This window comes from Eublepharis macularius, chromosome 8 (genome assembly GCF_028583425.1).
Source record: "Eublepharis macularius isolate TG4126 chromosome 8, MPM_Emac_v1.0, whole genome shotgun sequence".
In the NCBI taxonomy this organism is placed as follows: Eukaryota; Metazoa; Chordata; class Lepidosauria; order Squamata; family Eublepharidae; genus Eublepharis; species Eublepharis macularius.
Window position 1 is genome coordinate 99,254,047 of NC_072797.1, and position 22,154 is coordinate 99,276,200.

The following is a 22,154-nucleotide window of genomic DNA, read 5'->3' on the forward strand; positions in this document are numbered from 1 at the left end:
TGCATAAGGCACTTTGAGCAGCCAGAGAGTCGTGTTTCATAAATATTACTATTAAAAACATACAGGTGAAAATACATGATGACAAAAGGAAATTAAAATAAATGCATACTTGTTACTGAGCTCCCGTATTTCAGATGCTTTGAACCCCCATTTCTTTGCCAATTTCTCCTGTTCTTCAGCTGGTTCCAAAAAAGCAATCTAAAAAGAGGGGAAAGAATAAAGGTCTGTGTACATTTCATACAATTCTGCATTTGTGCTTCACATGGATTTAAAACAATTAAATTAGTTAGGTTACGAAACTCACTCAATGGCTGTGGCAAGCACTTAACCCTTCAACCTCAATACCCCACCTTCAGTATGGAGGTATTAATTATTACCTACCTTCCAGAGTGATGTAGAATTGACTAAGAGTAATGTAATGTACTTTGTATACCTCCAAAAGTGTGATGTAAATGCTAAGAATTATATTGGCTTGAATCCAACCAACTCTTGGAAGAAGGTTCTAACAGACAGGGCTCATTTCGAGGGGGAACACGCAGGAACGCAGTTCCAGCAGTTCCCCAAAGAGGTCACATGACAGGAGGCCCTACCCACCTGACTCTGAGCCATTTTGGCCTGGATTGGGGCCGGAACAGCCCGGATCAGGCCTCTGACGGGTGGTGGATCATTCTCCCACTCAGCAGCAGCCTGATCCTGACCATTTTGGGGCCCTTTTTGGCCACTTTCATCCCTTTTGCCATTTTGGGCCCAATTTCAGCCATGAATGGCCAGGATTGGGTACAAAACAGCCAGGATAGGTGATGTTGGGGGTGTGTGGCATATGTAAATCAGTTATGCTAATGACACTTCCGGTGATGCAAGGGGTTGGGCATATGCTAATGAGTTATGCTAATGAGTTCCTCCAGCTCTGTTTCTATTAAATGACCCCTGCTAACAGATGTTTATTTTTACTACACTCCCCTTCTCCCAGTTGTACATGGAGTTCCAGAATGCACACAGACAAAAAGTCATGAAAGCTGGGTAGGGCGGGGTTGTAGTGTAGGAAAAGGGGTGAAATCACTCCTCCTCCCTTTTCTAGCAATGGTACCACACTTGTACATGGCAGGTGATTTTGTATCTTCTTCTTACTCTCTTTAGCCCTGTCCCTTCTATGGCTTTTTGTGCAAGTGGTCCTACAGCACTAGGAATCATCTTTCCTTGAGACAGAAGAAACTACTGGGGTGGGAAGCACAGGGAAAATTGGAACATCCTCTGCTAGAGCTCCCAGGTCCCCCAGTGGGGGCAGGGGATCCCCCACTTCCACCCGCCACCAATCACCTGGCCGGTGGAGGGGGAAGGGTGGAAACAGGCTTCCTGGGCACACTCCAGGGGTGGCACAACAGCACTCCCAGGAGTGACATCATTGTGCCACCCTGAGAGTGCTCTTGGGCTTTGCAGTGTGCCAATTTGGGGCTGTTTGGGGCCCAAACCAGCCTGCTGCAAAGTGAGCATGCTCCCGGGCCTGGTTTCCAGGTCCCCCTGCCCCCCGGGCAGGAGGTGGGCAGCCTGGCACCTACCTTGTCTTCTCTGGCCATGCACACACTCCCAGCCTGCATGACATCACTTCTGGGAAGTGACATCATCATGCGGGCCACGGGCCACCCTGGAAGCACTCCCACGCTCCACAGGGGCCTGAATCAGTCCAAACTGGACCCAGATTGGACTGATTCAGCCTGGATCAGACTGCTGCTGAGTGTAGGAACGCTGCTGTGCTCTGCAGCATCCCAATCTGGGCTGATATGGGCCCAACCTAGGCTGATTTAGTCCTGAATTGGCCCCAAATTGTTGCCCAGATTGGGCAACTATGGTGCACAGGAGCCCACTGCACAGCCCGGGAGCACACCCCAAGAGGTGCGTTCCCCCCACTGGCCAGGAAAATGGGTGTGGAGAGTGGGAGCGGGGAATCCCCTGCCCCCAGTCGGGGACTGGCAACCCTACTACATGATGACATCCCTTTCAGGAAGGAGCGACAAAAATGTGAGTGCTGGGCCCCCCCATACTGGGAAGGTAAGGGGACCTGGCAACCCTATCCTCTGCTGATGGCTGATTGGATATTTGCTCAGATGGCCTACAAGAGAAGTTAGACACTTGTACATTGGATACAACAGTGGCTATTAGTGACAACAACAAAACTTCTAAAAGCTACACTTGGAAATAGGACGCTGGGCTGGACTGACCATCTGACACAGCAAGACAATTATTGATTCATGTGGCATTTACAAGTCTGAAAACTAGTGCTCTTACACAGTTAAAGAAATCTTAATAGATTAATAACATGAGTTTTAATCTGTCAATGAAATAGCCTGTATTTCTGAAGAAAAGGCACTGTTTTTGTCTTTAGATTATATATGCCCATATAACAGCAGATAATGCCTTAGAAGAGGCATTTCCTCTTGTGTTACCCCACTCCAGACCATATAAACGTTGCTGGAGAAAAGCAGAGTTACTGAAACCACCACAGCAAAAAAGATTGCAGGGGTTCTGCCTCATTCAAGTATTCAAACGATTTATTATCCATTTAAGTTATTTTGTAACTATTTCAACAATAGCTGCAATACAGCACAATACCCCTGTAACATCATCAGTATTGCTGCTGTTATTTTGGGGATTTATATGCCCCCTCTCCAGACCTGCTCAATAGTACCAAAATATTGCACAGAAGCTTCTAAACAGGACATGTTTTCAAACCAGTTACCCACACATAGTGACATATAGCTTGGCTTCCATGATGGCAAAAGCAGAAGGGGCAATAATTATGATGGGGCATCCTGTGTGGTAGCATCAGAAATACCTGTATGAACACACTGGACTCATCATGTGCGCTGTCTGGGCTTGTCCTTTATTAAGTTCCCTGATGATGAGAACTTACATTCACAGGAAACAGGTACTGAGAAAGTTCTGACTAAAACCCTAGAGAGCTAAGGGCAATCAGAACAAACTAAGGCCTTTTCCATATGGCATACTTACAGCGGGTTTTCCAGGTATTCAGCTCACCAAAATTGGATTCATTTTCAGGTTCTGTAATTCTGTACTTGAGAGAGCTGAACCAAAGCAGTGTTTGTTTTTTATTTCTGCACTTTAAAAAATGCCCTGTCTCTGCTACAGGGTTTTTGAGGGAAGACAAATGTCAGCGATTTCGTCAACGTGTTTTTTTGGCTGGATGGATTTTTGCACATGCATTGCAACATTGCAGCATTTGGACATTAAGGGAGTTGTGCTTAATTTCTACCTCACCCTGGCCGTTTTCACACTGTCTATAAATAGCCCGAGACTCACGGAAGGCTGCCGACTTCCTCGTGTGATTTTTAACACCATCCGATTACAAAACACCATAAATCAGTTTGTGCCGTTTTGTAAACCGATGGCGTCAAAAATCGCACAAGAAAGCCAGCAGCCTTCTGTGAGTCTTGCGCTATTTATAGACAGTGTGAAAACGGCCCCTGCTTGGGCTCCAAAGTTTAAAAGAAAATCCTATGTTTTGATTGGCTGAGGAATTCTGGCGGGAAAGTTTAAAATATTAAGCAGGATTTTCTCTTCTTTAAAATAACAATATTATATGTTGCAACATTATTGTTTTTTTTAAAAAAATTACAAATGAAAAAACAACCTGGACTAAAAAAACCCAGAAAACACAAAAAACTCTCACATAATCTTGTGCTGGTAGGAGTGTAAATTTACTGCTGAGGTCATACACACATCAAACAATGACACTGGGGCTAAGAATGGTGGAGGAAGAAACATTCACAGGAAACAGGTATTGGATGCAGGGGGATAAAAGGGAGGACAACAGGCAGGGCTTACACAGAAGAAAACATTCTGTTTAAAAGAGGTCTTTTAAACTTCGCTGTAAAAAAATCAGGGTTTGTGTGCATGAAGAAAAACTGCAGAATACCCTGGGAAAAATTGATTCTGCAGCTGATTCACCCTTTCACTGTGCAGAACGCAAAAAAGTCTGTGAAGCATTTTGGAGACTGGAGATCTCTCGGAATTACAACTCATCTCCAAACCACAGAGATTAGTTTAGCTGGAGAAAACTGTGACTTTGGAGGGTAGACTCTATGGCATTATACCCTGCTGAGCATCTTCCGCTCCCCAAACCCTACCCTCTCCAGGCTCCACCCCAAAATCGCCAAAAAATTTCCCAACCTGGAGTTAGCAATAATAGACTGAACCAAAGTATTCTGACCGAGTATACAGAACTTGGCAGAGACATTGAAGCTGTATGAGGTCAGAACTGGAAAAAAAGCCCCATGTGGAAAAGGCTTAAGCTAGATGGACCAATGGTTTTACTACATATAAAACAACTTCATACATTCATACATGTTTGTTGAACTAAATGGGATTCCCCTTTCATGACCTGCAAACAAGTACTTTCTCTGGTATTTTGCAATATGTCAATATATTTACGTTTATAAGTAATCAATTCATCAGTTAACACATGGACGCGCTGCAGATTTAAAAATTGGTCAACAGATCACATTTGTGTTTACTTCCCACTCTCCACCTCTAATCATTTGATTTTTCTCTTAACACTGCTTGATGGTTAGAAGATGCATCATTTGCAATTCACCAAATCTTGTTTTTAATTAATTAAACCTTTCCTCAGGCATTGGGTTGGTCTCACATATAAATATTTGCTGCTGATCATACAAAACAGAAACCCTAGAATTATTCACTAACTGTTCGTGCAAGGCAACAGCTTTGGGGTGGGGAGTATTATTATTATTTAAAGTGGCATGTTTTGGCATATTCATCTGCATTATCCAATTACTTAACAGATGCATATGCTTTATAACTCAGATTTTTCTGATGAACAATAAAAGAAATGCCACAGAGATGCTGAATACAAACTGGAAACAGGATGACTAACGCCACTTACTGAACACAAACTAGCTAACCAGAGTAAGTGAAAGAAAGACACGTAATGCCAGATGGCCAGTCTTGGAAGCAGGTTTGTAGTCATGGAAGAGGAGCTGCCAGTGCCTATACAGTATTCTAGCAAGGAGTGTTGCAGTGGTTCAGCTCTGCAGTTGCATCAATGCTGTACCACAATAATGAGAATGTCACTTTGAGAAGAAAGACAATGTAAAGACAACAAAGCAAGAAACACAAAGTTATTTTCATTTAAGCTGCAAAAGTTTAGACCGACACCAGGTTTTGATTTTCTGATGCTTTTGCACACAAACCTTCAGTTGTGAATATTCAACCTGTTTAGAATGATGAAGCAGAAGTCTGTTGAAATATACACGTTAAGTGTTGCTTGGTTTCTTATCACTCTTGATGCCTCATGGCTTAACATGTGAACGCACGCCACTGAAAAATTGTGGTTTGACATATTCATATGAATATCTGGTGTTTGACAAGCAGGCTACTCATCATGTCTACTCAGAATCATACTCAGGTCTATCTAATGGGGCTTGCTGCCAGCAGCGGCACCAGGGTTTTTGGCGCCTGTGGCCAGCCAGCCGGCCAAGCGCCCGTGCGCGCATGCACACACGCACACCAGCCTGTGTGATGACGTCACGTGTGACGTCATCACAGGTGCACACGTGCCGCCAGTCCGATTGCTGTGGCAAGCAGCTGGGATGGCGCGCAGGTGGCCTCTGAGCTCTCCTGCTCAGTTTCCCTGTGCCGCTGCAGACGCCTGCCCACCGCTGCTGAGCCTGGCCGGGGGAGTGTTCTGGCAGCGGTAGCGGCTCGGGGCAGGAAGGCTAGGAGGCTGCAGGTCCATGGCGCACGCTCCCGCCCCCCGCGCCTCCTCCAGCGCCCCCTCTGGCACCCCGCGCCCTGAGGCCACCACCTACCTGGCCTCAATGGGTGCACCAGCCCTGCTTGCTGCAGTGTCCTTATGACGGCACTTTTAAGTAAGGTAGCCCTCTAGTTGTCCCTGTAATATCAGTTTGATCTGCAGCAAATATTTCTGCTGTTACGGTCTCATTCACATGCAGCTTGAAAATAAATATTAGTAGTTTCAGTAACCTGTATCCAACCATGTTGTTCCTCCAATGGAACAGCATTTTGTTTATGGAGACAAGGGCAATGATTTCCACCAATTCTTTTTTCTACTATAGACAACCACTTTGCCCCCTATGCTGAGGGTCTACTGACTCCTAGGTACAAAATTTCAAGGGTCTCAGGGGTCTGCAACAAGAGGCAGAAATGGCCAAGTCTCGTTTTGTGAAGTTTGATACACAACACTGCTTTTATGATTTATGACTGTTTTATAACTATTTTAGATTGTTGTACAGCTCTTTGGATACTCATCTATTTTATGAAATTGAGTTGTTAAATGCCTAGCATACATAAAATTGTTGGGCACAAGAAAGAGGACTTTGGAACAGAAAAAGCCTGGAGGAACATAGCAGGGACCTCAGGACAGATCTAATTCCAGGGAAGTAGACATGTTAGTTTGTTGCTTAAAAAAAAAAGAGGGGGATCCTGTAACATCTTAAAGACTAATATTTATTGAAGCATAAGCTTTTGCAGGCTAGAGCCCACTTCAACAGATTAATTCAAAATTTTTACAGGCTGATGGAAAGAAGAAAAAATGGAAATGCAGATCATGACTTTTCTATGCAAAACTCAAAACTACGTAAGTACAGTGACAATTCACACTGGCAGCTGCTGTAGTTGGTGATAACAAGTTAACCTACTTATATTAAGTAATTTAACACCTGCAGTGGCTAAAATGAGAACTCTGATTAACTCTCTGAGAAAATGAGAACTCTGATTAACTCTTTGTTGATAGTCCAATGATTGAAAAATTATAATTCAGCATTTTTTCTTTGAAGTTCCTTTGAAGAAGAAAGCTGGCTTACAGATCAGCCCAAAATAAAGCCTAGTAGACTGAAACGTTTTCTGCATTAGCTATTTTTTATGTCAAATTTTTATCCATTAATTCTTTGTTTTGGAGACTGACATCTTTGTCCTATGTAGACTGTGGATCAGCATTGTTGACAGATAATTGTACATACCACATTAGAGGAGAATAGTATGGCTGACATTATTAGATCCTGTAATACTGTGGCCTGAGATGATATAGGGGCAGAATTGGGATCTGGGCTTGTTGCATGGTCTGCTCCCTGGGCTTATATTTCTTTCCATTAGGAAGTTTATTTTAGGATGATAGCACTAGAGAGCATGGTTAAACTGTAAGAGGCTAGCTAGAGTGGCAGCAGTAAATAAGTCCAGTTTTTAAAAAAGAGGATCAGGAGGAGAAAGCTTAAGTTTGCCTTCACTCCTGCAACATTATCCTTAACACATTCATCTCATTTGTTTGTTTGTTTGTTTGTTTGTTTACTTATTTATTTGGGTTATTTCTATGCCCGCTCTTCAGTGTCCTGCTCAAGATGGCTTACGACTAAAACAACATAACAAGATAAAAGCAAGTCATTAGACATAAACAGAGTAAAAATTATCCATAGAATAGAATTAGACCATTAAGATGGTAAGATAAAACCTCTAATTAAAATCCTGGGTAAAAAGATGTGTTTTGCCCTCAATCCTAAAAGAAAGTTAAGCTGCATCAGGCGAGCTTCAAGAGGGACAGTGTTCTAATAAGTGAGGTGCTACCACAGAAAATGCTCTGTTTATAGGCTCCACCCACCTCAACTCTGAAGGTGGGGGCAACAGAGAGCGGGGCTCAAGAGGCAGATCTTAACTTGCAGGCTGGATAGTATTGGAGGAGATGGTTCTGAATCTCATGAGAATACTTTAGGGCCAGCCTTTCCCTTTCCCCTCCCCAAAAGCCTAATCAGCAACCAGATATGCCAATGGCCTGTTTCAAAAAGGGAGCTGAACAATGAGCCATCAATCCACATTTGCTGAGACTACCATTCTCTCTCTATCTCTCTCTGGCTTGTGTTGGCATCTGGGGGCCAGGTGGCACTTCTCGATGGAATGGCATTGACTCTAGGACAACCTGTTGCTGAGTTTCATTTTAGCATATTATAAAAATATATGATAATAAAGCCAGCTTGCAAAGCTTCGTTTACTATTGTATATAAAATATGTGGTCTGAGGAAACGAAGAAAGGGACTATTAAATAGTCTGTAGAACAGAAGCTGCAACGCATGAATCAGATATCACTGCTATGCCAAACATACTTATTTATTATTCCCTGCAATCATACGTTGTCTGCACATACATGCACAATAATCAACTGCATTAAGGTTTTAAGCACTTACTTAAAGATGAACGTGGAACATATGATTGCACAACTCATTAAAAGAGCATCTAATTACTGACAAGTGTTTGCTGGCTCTAAGAATACATAAGGCCAGATGGCCAAAGCAGCAAAGCCTGCAAGCATTAAGCAATATTATCTGAGTAATGGCTCAGCAAAATTTGTATTTGCAGGTTCAATAAGTGGAGGAAGAAACCAAACATATATTTGGAGAAACTGAAATGCATAAAATACAAGAACGCAATATGATATTTATTATAAATGTACTTTTTGGGAATTGAACAACACAGAGGAGCAGAACGGGGGTGGGAAACAGTTATTTACAAGGCTGATTGGAGTAATCTATTCAGTGATGTAAATATATGGCTTTTAAAAAGCCAGTCTTGTGGATATATGTTCTGTAAGCCACTTATAAAGCAGATCTGCAGATGAATCATATTCATTTATTATTAATCTGGGAAGCAATCTCAGGGAGGAATGATTATTCACAGCTATAGATAGGATCAACCCATTATATAGCTGGAAATTTTCAGGGCAGCCACAGCTTTGAATTTCAAATCATATGAATCTAACAGAAACACTGAGCATAATTTGTGCTTTTTAAAATCCATTAACCATGCTCCACCCAATGAGTTTTTTCTAGCATTACTATTTTAAAAATCCTCAGAGATATTTAAAGTATTATATTTATATGAATTACTGATACACACCTGAAGCATATGTGACCAGTATTTATGACAAACAATGCCAAGAAATCCGTTAACTGCTTTTTATATCCCAGAATAAACCATACATACTTTCAGCAGTAATTTCTTATTCATAGTCTTCGTGCCAGCATGCAACATTTCCTTTCTATCATATATTCAAATACTCTCATAAACTCTTAAATATTATAATTTTACTTCAGAAACCTTAGCACTAATTTATGCTTTACATTTAATAAACACTATTGTATTTTCAGACTCTCAGGGAGGGAATGGTTATAAACACTTACTGTTTAGAACTATTCCCTCCCTTAGAGTCTGAAATAAAGGCAAAGTAGATTGTCAATTTCCTAACATATACTTATATGCATAAGAAATCAGGATTGTAACAGAACTGTAAAACAAGACAGTGTTTCATTATTTCAGTGCAGATTTATGAACCTGCCTGTGCAATCTATGTAAGCAATGCAAGCTCAGACAGCAGCATCATTTCTACTTTTAAGAAGCAACCTAAATATTGTTAACATTGAGCTTTCTCGAGCATATATATGAATTGAGTATATATGAATTATCATATTATTAAGTCTATATGAATTATCAATGCACATTCCAAACACGTTGTCCTTACGTAAGACAATGTCCAGAAATTGTATTATCATTTTATAGCATTTTTCTCTATGCTTCTGGCTTCAACTAAAAAAACTCACTCCGAAAACTCGTCATGCAATAAAACCTATCCCGCCTTCCAGGACTATCCCAACACGCCTCGGCACAACCTGCGATCTTTTGCATTTGGCACCATCTCGTTTAGTCAGTCTGCCAAGATCTCCCCAGACTGCCATTTTAAGACGGCACCACACTGCAGGTTGGGTTCCCACCGTGCCCTTCCAGCAACATCGCCTGCGCTCTCTTTGGGCTGAACACTAACCCTGCAGAACAGTGCTGTGACACACTAAATCCAGCCTGCTGCTTTGTGTGATGTGTGTGTGTTCACCATGCGTGCCTCGATTTGCGAGGGACTGATTCCGCGTCTCCTAGGAGGACGGGCGTTCCAGTGAAGGCCCGCCTCCCCTCATCTCTCTTGGTCACACCTCCGCCTCAGCGTTGCCTCCCCACCCCCAGTCCAGTCTTATATAACCCTCGTGGCCCCTTTACACCCCGCACCGCCTCCCTTGCCACAGCCCTCCAGCAACTGGAATCCGCACCCCCGCACACCCCAATCTATGGGTTATACAACCCCCGTGTCTGGCCCTTCTCCCCACGGCTCCCCGTCTCCCGCGCTGCCCTCGCCGCCACCCACGCCCTCGTGTTTGGCGAGGCGCGTCCACCAGCCGCGCACGTGCCAGCCGCCTCCCCTCGCGCCGGGCTCACCTTCCCGCTCTCCTCAACCCCCAACAGGTGGCCTTGCAGAATGTCCATCGGCGAAGAGCGGCTGGAGTGCACAAAGCTCCCCTTGAAGATGTGCGCCAGCGGCGATACCTGAGGAGAGCCCATTGCGCGCGCCTCAGCGGCCGACCGGGGCGAGGCGGGAGACGGCTACCGCGGGTGCCCGCTGCCGCTGCCGGCCTCCCCGCAGAGGCGCCCAGGAGCCGACGTCCTTCCTCTTTCGATGCCAAGAGCAGCTCCCGCAGCACCTGTCACCATCTCTCCACCCCCACCCGAAGACTTTCCCCCTTTGGGGTGTGGTTACAAGCACTGGCAGGCTCCCCACCCTCCGCTTCATTCCCGCCCAGTGGAGTCTGCAACTCGGCAAAGTGTCCGGCTCGAGCCTGGCTGAGAAGGAGGCGGGGTGGAAGCGGTGCGCGACTCTCCCTCACCTCAGCCTGTCCTGAGTGCGGGAGGAGCGACGTGGCTCTGACTCACTCGCTCTTTCGGTAATAAAAGCCACTCCTCACGGTAGCGAAGGAGCCGCGCCACAAAAAGCTCTTTTCCCAAAATCAAGATCACCAAGGAACAGCAGCCATCATTGCACGACGAACCGGTGGGTCCCAGACTGCAGCCCAGCCCCAGTCATTTATAATAGTAATGCCTGCTAAAGGAGATTCTGCTCCCCACTGCCTGGCTTTCAGTCCTATAGATAACACGAGATGAGAATCAACGATTGATTTTTTGTCATGACATCTCATTATTGAGGAGGGCAGAGTTGCAAAACAACGTGTAGCCCAGTCCCTAATAATTTCATCTCGGTTTGGGCATGTGTGAAAGAACATGTTTTCCATTGAAATCAATAGAAATGACTCTTGCATTGATTCCCTAAGATGATTAGTTTTACATCCAATGCTAAAAATTCAGCTCAGTTTTTTCAAGAGACATGTGACCCAGCTTTGGATCTCACTCTCCTGTCTCTGGAGACGATGTCCACCCCGTCTCTCAGGTGTGCTATGGGCTTTGTTCAGACCAGAAAGGCTGAAGTGTGAAATGCTCCAGCCTGCTATACAAAACTAGATAAAGATATATGTAGTGACAATGACTCATTAAGGGGAAATGGAAACATGTCAGAGTTGTATATTGCAATTTTAGAGCAAATGCACAAATTGAATACAAACCAGAACTCTCTAGTGCATCTTGTAAGTTATTACTGATAGGGATGCTGATACACCTACAGACCCAGCTTGTGTGGTGCTCCCCAGTGGCAATCAGGGCTCCTCTGCTGCTCTTAAGAAGTCTGATCCTATGTGTCAGGCTACTCATTAAAACAGCATGGTACAGTGCAGTGCAATCTCCAACACCTTGCCTATGCACGCTACAACAATGGAAGTCCTACTCTCCCTGCTGCCCACCAGACTCGCCACTGCTTCTCACCACTTGGCAGCCGGCCACATGGAGAAACAGTATTCAGATCGTCAGTTGTCCAGTGGCTACAATTAAATACTGCATTTCGTAAGGGGTCTTTGTTTGCTTTCATCTTTTTCTGTCTCATCATTGAAGCCTGTTTCACTCATGTATGCATTCACACAGCCCCAGGGAGTCACAGCACACACTGAATTCAGCTGCCTGACATGACTCTCCATGATCCAAGGGGGGAGTTAATGCAACCCACTGTGCAGATGAAGTGGTGACTGGCAAGGGAAAAGGAGGTAAAGCTGGACCATTTCAGTCATTTTGCAGCAAAAATGCTGCTTGGCAGCTGCCCAAGGTTAACTGTACCTATTAGAAATAGTTATATTTTGTTTGGTAGCAGAGTTACCCTGTCAGAAGCATTTTCCCCAATGTGCAATAATTAACCTTCAGGCAATTAAATTGTAGAAAAGATAGAACTTACAGTTTATTGAGGTAGATTCCATTCACCGCAATATCCTATAGAAGAACAAGAGTCTTAGATATCATCATCATCATCCTCATTTAATCATTACCAAAACATCTGCAGTACACAATACATAAAAATAATACACAAAATAAGCAAATATGCAGGAATTATAAATCTAGAAGTGATAAGAATATTAAAATACTAGACCAACTGCTTCCCAGTTGAACACACCAGTATGTAGAATCTTGCCACCTTAAAAGTAGTTTCATTAAAACAGTCAACTAGGAGAAGTATAAAAGTCATTGGCTCTGCCTGGATATTTGGATATAATTGGGATAATGTACATTTTCTAAGTGTCCTTATAGAATGAACGATCTAAAAGGACATGTTCAATTGTGTCTGTTGTGCCAGATTGACAGGGCAGAGACATTGGGAGTATGGGATACGTGCATATCTCGGTTCAAGAAGAGCAGATGGTAGCATATTAAAAAAGGCCAAAGTAAAAGTTCTGTGGCATTTAGGAAGTTCTAGTGTGTAAAGGTAATTTGTGGGACAAAATTTTTGTCACAGTTCCTGACTACTGGAGCAGAATGGGCCTGTAATCTATCATCTTGAAGGGCTGGATCCTGTATTCTCTGTTTAATTAATGCTCTGGCTTCCAAGTACCTAAGATTCAGTATGGCTGGACAGGAGAAACCAGATAGTTGTAATTTCTCCACAACTGCTCTCACCCGCTCTGAACGACAGTTGTCTGAGAGAATTAGTAAAATTAGCTGGGGCGGGAGGAGAAGGCTGAGCCAAAAACACATAGCTTGGAACCAGCCGTGTGCTTCAAGTGGAAGCAGCCCCTCCTCTACACAATGAGGCACCCCAAATATGATGTGAGGAATTTGTATTGAATTGCCTCTAGATGAGATAATTACCTTGTCCTGAAAGATGTTTATTGCATATGGTATATGAGAACCTTCTTTTGTTTAAAAAAAAATTGAAGTTGCTCTGACTGCTCTTTGGGCATTCTCAATTACATGGGAAAACAGCTCTCCATGAGCCAGACAACTGGAAAATTACTTCAAAATATCTGAATGTTTTAACTTGGTCAATCTCATGACAATCAATCTGTCACTTGTGTTTGATAAATCTTTTGGTGAAGACAAGAACTTTGGTCTTAGGGAAATTGATTGTTAACTGCTCCTCTTTACAGCAGGCCATAAGTGCTGGAGGGCTCTTCTGAGCCCTGCTTCTGAGTAGGATAGAATGACCATATCATCCACATATAACAATGTGGGGATTCGTCTCTTTGCCAGATTAGACAGATGGAAGTTGGATTGGTTAGGAGTCCTAGTCTAAAGCAGTACTTTCCCAATGGCACAGCGGACTTGTGCGTCATCCAGGCTGTATGAGTGTAAGAGGGAAATTCCCCATTTCGAGAGAGAGAGGGGTAGATGCAACTTCCGTTCGGAGGCCAGGACGCAAGAGAGGATACTCTCTCAAGGGAGACAGCGAGAGAAGAGGAGTCAGGAGGTGTTTCCACCTTAAACAAAGACAAGCAACTTGCTTATCAGGAAAGTGACACAGACACAGAGACACACGTAGCACTCCCCAATGTCCAAGGCATGCTGAGTTGCCTATCACAACAAGTGCCAAGGTGGGGAGATCCAAGGCTCAGCCTTTGAGCAGTTACAAGTAATTATTAGATGCAACAGATAACATATGTATGGAGCAAGATCCTCACATTCTTTTTATGACAGTCAAAGTTCAGTTCGCAAAGCAGGAAGAGTCTTCTCTAAGGAAGCACAAGCAGTTGTTGCCTAAATAGGATTCTTTCCTTTGCTTTGTGTGGCTTGCGGGGGGGGAGAGAAACTTCAACTATCGTTTTTGGCTCAGAAAATCTTTAAGAGTAAATTTTGTTGCATGGGAAAGTTAAAATGAAACTGTTGGCTAGTTCAAAAAGAGTTACTTGCTACATAAGGTAAACATTCCCAAGGTTCAAGAATCAGAGAGCAAATGAAATTTTATATACAAAGCAGTTTGAGGAAGTGGGAGTGGCAGGCTGCAGGGGACTCTGATTCAGGCACACAGTAGGTTGGATCAAGACTAAATTTTCTAATGAGAGAATGAACTTACCTGCCTCCCTCCTCCCACTGCAGCTCAATGATCCCCATGAAATGCCGCTCCTGAGGGACAGGAGACCCAGAGGGATGACATGAGGGGTGTGTGCAGCAAGAAGGAGAAATCTGTGGGAACAGCCAATTTAGTATCAATCCAATCCAGTGACATCACTCTACCACACTGGCATTCTTACAACTGGTTCACATCTGATGTCACTTCGTCCCTGTGGGTGCCTGAGGCTTATGCGGGGTTGCTGCTGAGTCATACTCAGACAGAGGCACCAGTTGTATGAATGTGCACATCTGCATGGGGTCTGTCGTCTGTATATGTAGCCACTGAGATTTAAGCCTTTTTGTTGCTTTTCTCCCCAGAGTGATCAAAAGCAGCTTATGAAATGGAAAAAAGGAACAAATTACAAAAACTAAACATACACACACACAAACTAACACAATAGCTGAGACTTGCAAATCATCACTCTGCCATGCTTCAAAGCAACCATGTAGAAGAACCTGTTCATACTACTACACATTGTGAGTAGAGGGAACTTCTATGTTCAGAGACAGGAAGCCTCTGAAACCCACTGCTAGGAAGTGACATCAGGGTTTAGTTTCTATGCCATGTTTGTTGGTCCTCCAGGACAACCAGTTGGCCACCGTGTGAAACAATGCTGAACTAGATGGGACTGTTGGTCTGATCCAGCAGGGGTCTTCTTACATTCACAGAAAAGGCACTGCATATATATAGATCCAGACAGCCGAGTTAGTCTGCAGTAGCAAAACAGCAAAGAGTCCAGTAGCATCTTTAAGACTAACCAACTTTATTGTAGCTTAAGCTTTGGAAAGCCACAGCGCTCTTCATATATATATAGACAGCATATATAGACAGCCTGGTTTCAAGCTCAGAATATGATCCACATGTTCTTGTAGTGTTCAAATGGGAGTGGCCATCATTGAATATAAACTGGTAGACCAATAGTAGTGTACATATAAATATACGTATAAATCCATGATGAATTTTGAGATATCAGCATGACTTAAGTTCCTGGATGGTGGTTGCAAATTAACCGTCAAAAGCACAAAGGAAAATGGCACCTAAAGAATTGTTCTGCCATATGGTATTAAAACCCCATTCTGTTTTGCTATGTTACTTAATTAATGTAATGGCTAACTATTCTATAGAGTTGTACATTTTTTCAGAAGATCTGTTTCTTTTATTTTAGAAAAGCACTAACTGCTGTTTAACTGGATTGAACAGTCTGCTTTGGGTGATAATGGTAGTTCAAGGTCTATTTCCCAGTTTTCTTGGCATTAAAGAGAGTTTTTCCAGGGACTCTCAGAAATCCATCAGTCAGAAAACAATGCATTTAAGGCTAGAACATTATTTATTTAATGTTATTTATTTAATGTTCTAGCCTCATTATTTAAGGCTAGAACATTATTACTGCCCTTAAGCAATAACCCAGCGCTTCATTTACTTAAGTCACCATTCAACCAAAAATTATTTGCATACCACACTTTCGATTTTAGCAGAAAGATAAATATACTAAATAACAATTTAGAGGAAGTGCACTTCTATGTATTTGTCCTTAGGATTGCACCCTGAGTTTAAATGAATCTTGATTTGTTCAGATCAATGGGCTGGCTGGAACTAATACTCTGCATAGCCACATCCCAGCACAATGATATTATCTGCTTTAGCTTTCAGCTGTTAGAAAGTTACTGAACCTAGAGGGTTGTGGTAGACCTCAAAATTTTAAATTCAAATCTTGGCTCAACAACAGGTTTGCCAAGTCCCCTTGGACAAGTTCCCACATTTCTTGTATAACATGTAGATTTTGTGGACAAAGTTCTTACATAGCTATGTCCACATGTAAACATAAATGGAGACTGATATGTTCTAACTATGAACTGAATCCAAGATATCTAGTTGTACTGCTGTATTGTTCGTTAATAGTTGTATTGCTGCCGCCAGGCAAAGAGTGCTGCTATTTTTATATGATGTTTTAATGTTTTAATATGGAACATTTTAAAATGATTTGAACGTTGTTATCCAACCTGAACCCGCTTGCGGGGAGGGTGGAATACAAATATGAAATAAATAAATAATAGTGTTGACCATCAAAGTCCCAAATGGCTTAGAATCAGTATACTTGAAGAATGATGCTTATCAGTATGAATCTGTCCAGGAAGTGAGGCAATTATTGGTGTCCTGTTCTGCACTGAATGAAGGAAAAAAATAAGAGGCTGCTTAGGGAGCAAGGCCCTTTCTGTGGTGGTCCCATCATTGTGAAATTCCAAGCTCCTGGAAGGTTGCATCACTCCTTTCCTTTTGGCTTTTTGAAAATTAGTTAAGTTTGTTTTGCAGCAGAGATCCTTTAATGGTTTTGTGCCTTGACCCACTGGCATTTAGCTCTTATTATTATAGATTTTATGGATAATTGGTTGCACTTATGTTTGTGTTAATGAAACACTTAGGTTTGTCTTAATGATCAGAAACAAGTTTCCCCCCTCCACTAATGAGGTTCACATCTGAAATTGAACCGCAAAACCTACACATCATTTTTAAAAAACAATGAGGAAGGCCATCACTTTAAAATACAATCTGTCATTTCTCCCTTTTCAAGTTCAGTACATTGTGCTCCTCTTGCTACAGAGAAAATTGATTTTAATGCATTGTTTACAGAACACTCTTTTTGTTTAGAATAATAAACCTGAGTGCTTCTAACAGAAAAAGATTCAGTACAAACCCTGCATTGTTATTATATTATTGTATATATTACAGATATTAATTATGGTTCTTTACTATTAGTATTAGTATTTTCTGTAACATGAAACAGAAGTCACAGAGTTGAAACCATTTGCTCTGAAGGTACAAGTTCCTGTCATGATAGTTAATTATTACTCCATTACATAAGTCATTTAATTTTATATTATGTAGCTGAGTTTAGTGGAAAACACTAGCAAGTTACAAAATGCTTTGACTTATTATTAGCTAAAAGCTCTTGTATAATAAGCACTAGGTTCAAACATAACAGAATTGTATAAATAGAATTTATTTTGTTATAGGCAAATAGAACCAATGAAAAAATATACCTGTATGGAAGATAGGCATCATACACTGGGAGTTCTAAGGGAATTGCTCGGTCTTAAAGGTCAATATAGGAACACACTAAACAGGAGAAAAAGAGGAAATGTACAGGATATAGGGCCCCTGATTTCTGTAGTAAACAACAAAGATTCTAGGCTCTTTTGGTCATTGACCTCTAGAAATTTAGGTAGAAGACTACCTCCCTCTTATTGTAACTTTGTTTCAGAATGGGTGTTATTTTTTAAGGAAATGTTCTCCTCTGAAAATCCTCTTCCATGTGATTTGATCCCTGCTGACCGCCCCTCTCCCCCGGCCTGATATTACTGAGATGGAAGTTACCTCCATGATTAAGTGCATACACTTTGGCAAAGCCCCAGTTGAGCTTAATAACAACAGCAACAACAACGACAACTGCATTTATATACCGCTCTTCTAGACAGATTAGCGCTCCACCCCAAGCAGTGAACAAGTCAGTTTTATTATTGTCCCCACAATACAGCTGGGAAGCTGGGACTGAGAGGAATGGCTTACCCAAGGCCACCTACTGAGCTCATGACAGTAGTGGGATTCAAACCAGTAGCGTACTGATTCACAGCTGAGCAATTTAGTGCCTAATAATTTGCTCAAGGCTAATCCAGCATGATGGGCTATGATTTTAGCGCCAATTTTCTCTGAGATTAACCTTTCAGAGAAGAGTCCTCCAATCTGGATGCATTCTATCATTGTTCCAATCTTTAAGAAAGGTCCTATATCAGACCCAGCAAATTATTGCCCTATTAGTCTTCTCTTGTCAGTGGCAAAGCTGTATACATCATATCTTTACCTCAAATTAGAGGAATGGATAACCTTAAACAACATCTTTGGGTGGGAACAAATAGGCTTTAGAAAGGGCTTTGCATCTCAAGATCATTGTTTGAGCTTAGCCCACCTAGTCAAAAAATACTCCTCACCACCCAAAGTTAAACTGTATGTTGCATTCACAGATCTTAAGAGAGCTTTTTTTTTTTTTTTTAGGGAAGCAGAGTGAAATTTATTAAATTGTTTAAAATTCTGTACATAAAGCAAATAGGGTGGGAGAGGAATGAGACAAGACTCAGCGGATGCCTTGATGAATAATGCTGCTCTTGGTGTTACTTTCTTTATCTTTCTTCCGTGATGGGTCCAGCTCAAAACAGCGCCAAAGTCTCAATGTCTCATCTGCTGCAGCTGATGCAACTGTGGACCCATCTGGGCTCATAGTCAGGCTTAGTACTCTAGCAGTGTGATCTTTCAACTCTGTCACCTTGGACACGGTTGGGTATTTCCACAATACAAGCTGGTTCTGAGCAAAGCCATGACCAGATACAAGCTCTTTGTAATTTGTAGACCAGCGGATAGCACACACCTGAGACTGTGCATCCACAGTGTTTAGACAGGTGCCCGAACATACATTCCAGATCCTGATATGCCTGTCACTGGTTCCACCTCCTGTTGCCAGGACATTGGACTGCCATGGACTCCAAGCCACAGCCTTAACAGCTCCCTGATGCTGTGTGAATGTTTGCACAGGACAATACCTCCCATTGTCCCCTTGGGTGTTTGGCCAAATGTTTACCAGGTTGTCATTTCCCCCACTAGCTATGTAACGACCATCAGGTGCCCATTTAAGCCCACACACTTCTTGTGTATGGCCAGCCAATGTTGTCACATGGTGCTCTGCCACACGAACATCATGATGATGAATGTGACCAGTCCGTGACCCACTGGAAAGGATGTAATTATTCCAACTTAGGGAGCTCACACGGGATGAGTGGCTGATCATGTTTCGTAGACGCTTCTTTTGCTGGACGTCCCACAACTGGACCTCTGCATTACTTGTGCCAATTGCAAGATAATTTCCTTCTTTAATCCAAGACACAGAGGAGATGTAGTCATCTGGGTGGTCCATCTGCATGAGCTGGATTATTTCTCGAGAATCATAGTTCCACAGATACACAGTTTTATCCAAAGCCACAGCCAGAAAGTTGAGGGAGCTCCAGTCAATAAGGTTCAAATAGTAGTCATTGCGGATATCTGGGGCATCTAGAATCCGATCTGACATGGAGGCTATGTATCTACCAGTCTTCTGAGTCGAGCCTGGAGTGTTCTTCTGGCTGTAGAGCACTTTGAGATTGTTCTGGTAGCCTTCAGGGGCATTCTGGGGCTTCCCACTCAGACGCAAGATTTTTGCCTCTTCTACATCAAAGCCGTTCAGATTCATTGCCCAGGCTTTCTGATGCTCCTTCTTTGTAGGTGTCTCATCAGAGGAGTCCTCTTTGGTCAAGAGGAAGTTGGCCACATCCATTTGCATGGCACTGCGATTAGGAATGTACCTGTCCCCTCCAGTTTTGTTTGGAGTATTCTGTGTTTTGGAGCCAGCCTTGCCTGGTGTCTTGGAGGGAGTTTTGCTGGTGCTATGAGACCTGTTGACTGGCTTCATGGGTGAAAGAGTGGTGTCTGGAGAGGGGCCAGTGCTAATAACAGCTTCTTTGGCTTTGCGCTGCCATCGTGCAGGAGGTGCATTGGGTATAGGAGCATCCAACTTCAACAGCCCATGCAAGTCACTCTCAAATAGGAACTGTGCCATCCGGATGAAATGCGTTTCTACAGCTCCAAACGAAACTCTTCGTACTGTTTTCCCCTTGCAGGATTTTAAATTCGCCACCTAGCACCACTATTGGTGATTTTGAACGTAACGGTCGTTGGGTCTAAGAGAGCTTTTGACATAATATCTAGGAGCAGACTGTGAGAAAACCTGGAACGCACTTCAATCGATAAAAGATTTCTCTGGCTAATAAAAAATCTCTGCTCGTGTGTGGCTCAACTCTGCTGTAGAGAAAAGGGAGAACTTACAGAGTGTATTCACCTTGACAGAAGAGTGAAGCAAGGTTGTCTTTTAGCACTTTTACTTTGTATTTGAATGACCTTGCAACAGTCCTTTCCTCAGAAGAATTCCATCCTTCGTATCTATCTTCAAATGCGTTAAATTTACTTCTTTATTGGATGATGCCATTCTTATGTCCCACGCTCAGGTTGGACTGAGAAGACTTTTAAGTTGCTTTTCAAAATACTGTAAAGATAAAGAACTAAAGATCAACTATTCAAAATCAAAGGTTATGGTCTTCTTCAAAGCTTAAAAAACTGCCCCCTCAGTCTGGAGACCTGATGGTGTCCAATTAGAGTAAGTCTCCAAATTTCCATACCTGGGGGTGGTCTTTGACTCCCTCTGTAACTGGCAATCTCTTTTTAAATTTGTAACAAATAAAATTAAACCTTTGGGATCAGCAGTTGAACGCTTTTTTTTTCCAAGGGAGGCAAATACATCCCAGGAGGTTTGTGTATATTTAATATGAAAATCATTCCACAACTCCTTTATGGAGTTTCAGTATGGATTCTCCAAGTAAACGAGAATTTAGATTATCCACTTTGCCATTTTCTGTGATGTATCACAGGAACCCCAAAATGTATAGCTGGGATAGCCTTAAGATTAGAACTGGGTCAGGGCTCTATTGAAGCCAAGGCATGGCTGCATGCATTCAAACACAGGCTAAAGGTTTTCTTCTCCACAAAGATGGATGGTCTGCTTTGCGAGCTAAATCAAGACCAATACTTCTCGCACTGGATGCAAGAAATAGATAAAAAACTATTTAGCCTATGGTTAGTAAAGGAAGATATACTGATATTTGGGAAGAGTTAATCTTTATCAACCATCAAGAAACAAATAATAGATCTAGATTACTCTAGCTCAGTTATACGCGCTTGGAGAATATGCTTAACCCAGTTCTTTGGCATTCTCCATCTCCAACCATCACAGCCTACATTAAACCCTTAACAGCTCCTCGCTATTGCAGAGCATTTATTTTTGCACATCTTAATGCTGCTCCTTCAGCAATTTTATATGGGAGATACTGTAAGGTACCCTATACAGATAGACTTTGCCAATGTGATATGGAAAAGGGCTCCTGCTCTCCTTACCCCCCCCCCCCCCGCTGTGGAGAAATGCTGCAGGGGAGGCAGAAAGAAGCACTTGCTCTTATGGCACCCACTGCCTTCTTCTCCCTGCACTGTGGGAAGGGGTAGGTGGAAAGGTGGCACCTACTTTCCTCCCCCCTTAGTGTTGCAAGGAGGTGAGATGGCACCCACTCTCCTGTCCCCCCCCCTCACTATCAGGAGACAGGAAGATGGTGCCTGCTCTCCCATGCTGAAAGGAGGCAGGGGGATGAAGAAAGACTGCTTTCTCTGTGATGAGAAGCTGTAGCCCACCTCCTTGCCCTCCCCCAGTCAGGTTCAGAAAAGGTGGCTTGGTGCAGCCAAGGATGGAGGAGGCCCACCATGGGATTGGGCAGTGTATCCAGGGCAGACCACAGTGCTGTGGGTAGGTGGGGCAATAGGGTTAGATGAGGTCCCCTCACCTATTCAAAGCAGTTTACAAAATAAAAAAAATAACAAGGGGTCATCATATAATCTGCTCCAAATGTTGAGTAGGGATTGCAATCATCAAGTTGGAAAGGGTCTTATAGGCCACCTAGTCATCCTCCTGCTCAATGCAAAGAACCCAAAGCAAGAACGTCTTTTGCAGATGGCTGCCCCAGTTCTGCTTGAAGGTCTCCAGCAACAGAACGGCCATCATCATCCCCCACGTAAACAATACGTAAGGGCCAAACATAGCGCTTTCGAGAATGGAGCCAAAATATTTGAGCAACTTCATACGTGGGGTTACATGTTTAGATAGCTGCACACATGAAATCATTTTTTAGTGTTCAGG

At 42.9% G+C, this 22,154-nt stretch overlaps 2 protein-coding genes across 4 annotated transcripts in view; both read right to left on the reverse strand.

Annotated features, from left to right (window-relative positions):
* Positions 1 to 10,568, reverse strand: part of GDA (guanine deaminase) — a 64,423-nt gene extending 53,855 nt beyond the window's left edge. For all 3 annotated transcript variants that reach the window (XM_054986324.1, XM_054986323.1, XM_054986325.1), the window contains exons 1-2: positions 10,300 to 10,568; positions 110 to 198 (exon numbers count right to left, since the gene is read on the reverse strand). In XM_054986324.1, the coding sequence (XP_054842299.1) occupies positions 110 to 198; positions 10,300 to 10,422 (212 nt within the window). In that variant the 5' untranslated portion in view covers positions 10,423 to 10,568. The remainder of the gene's footprint in view (positions 1 to 109; positions 199 to 10,299) is intronic.
* A 7,841-nt stretch (positions 10,569 to 18,409) lies between these two features.
* On the reverse strand, positions 18,410 to 20,009 carry LOC129334768 (cell division cycle protein 20 homolog). The gene has a single exon (XM_054987076.1). It carries the CDS (start codon positions 19,974 to 19,976, stop codon positions 18,465 to 18,467), a length of 1,512 nt encoding a protein of 503 aa, XP_054843051.1. The 5' UTR covers positions 19,977 to 20,009; the 3' UTR covers positions 18,410 to 18,464.
* Between the last annotated feature and the right edge of the window lie 2,145 nt (positions 20,010 to 22,154).

What these genes read in the sequence shown, in the direction of transcription:
- LOC129334768 (XM_054987076.1), bottom strand. Translation starts at nt 19,976, where the DNA reads ATGGCACAGTTCCTATTTGAGAGTGACTTGCATGGGCTGTTGAAGTTG.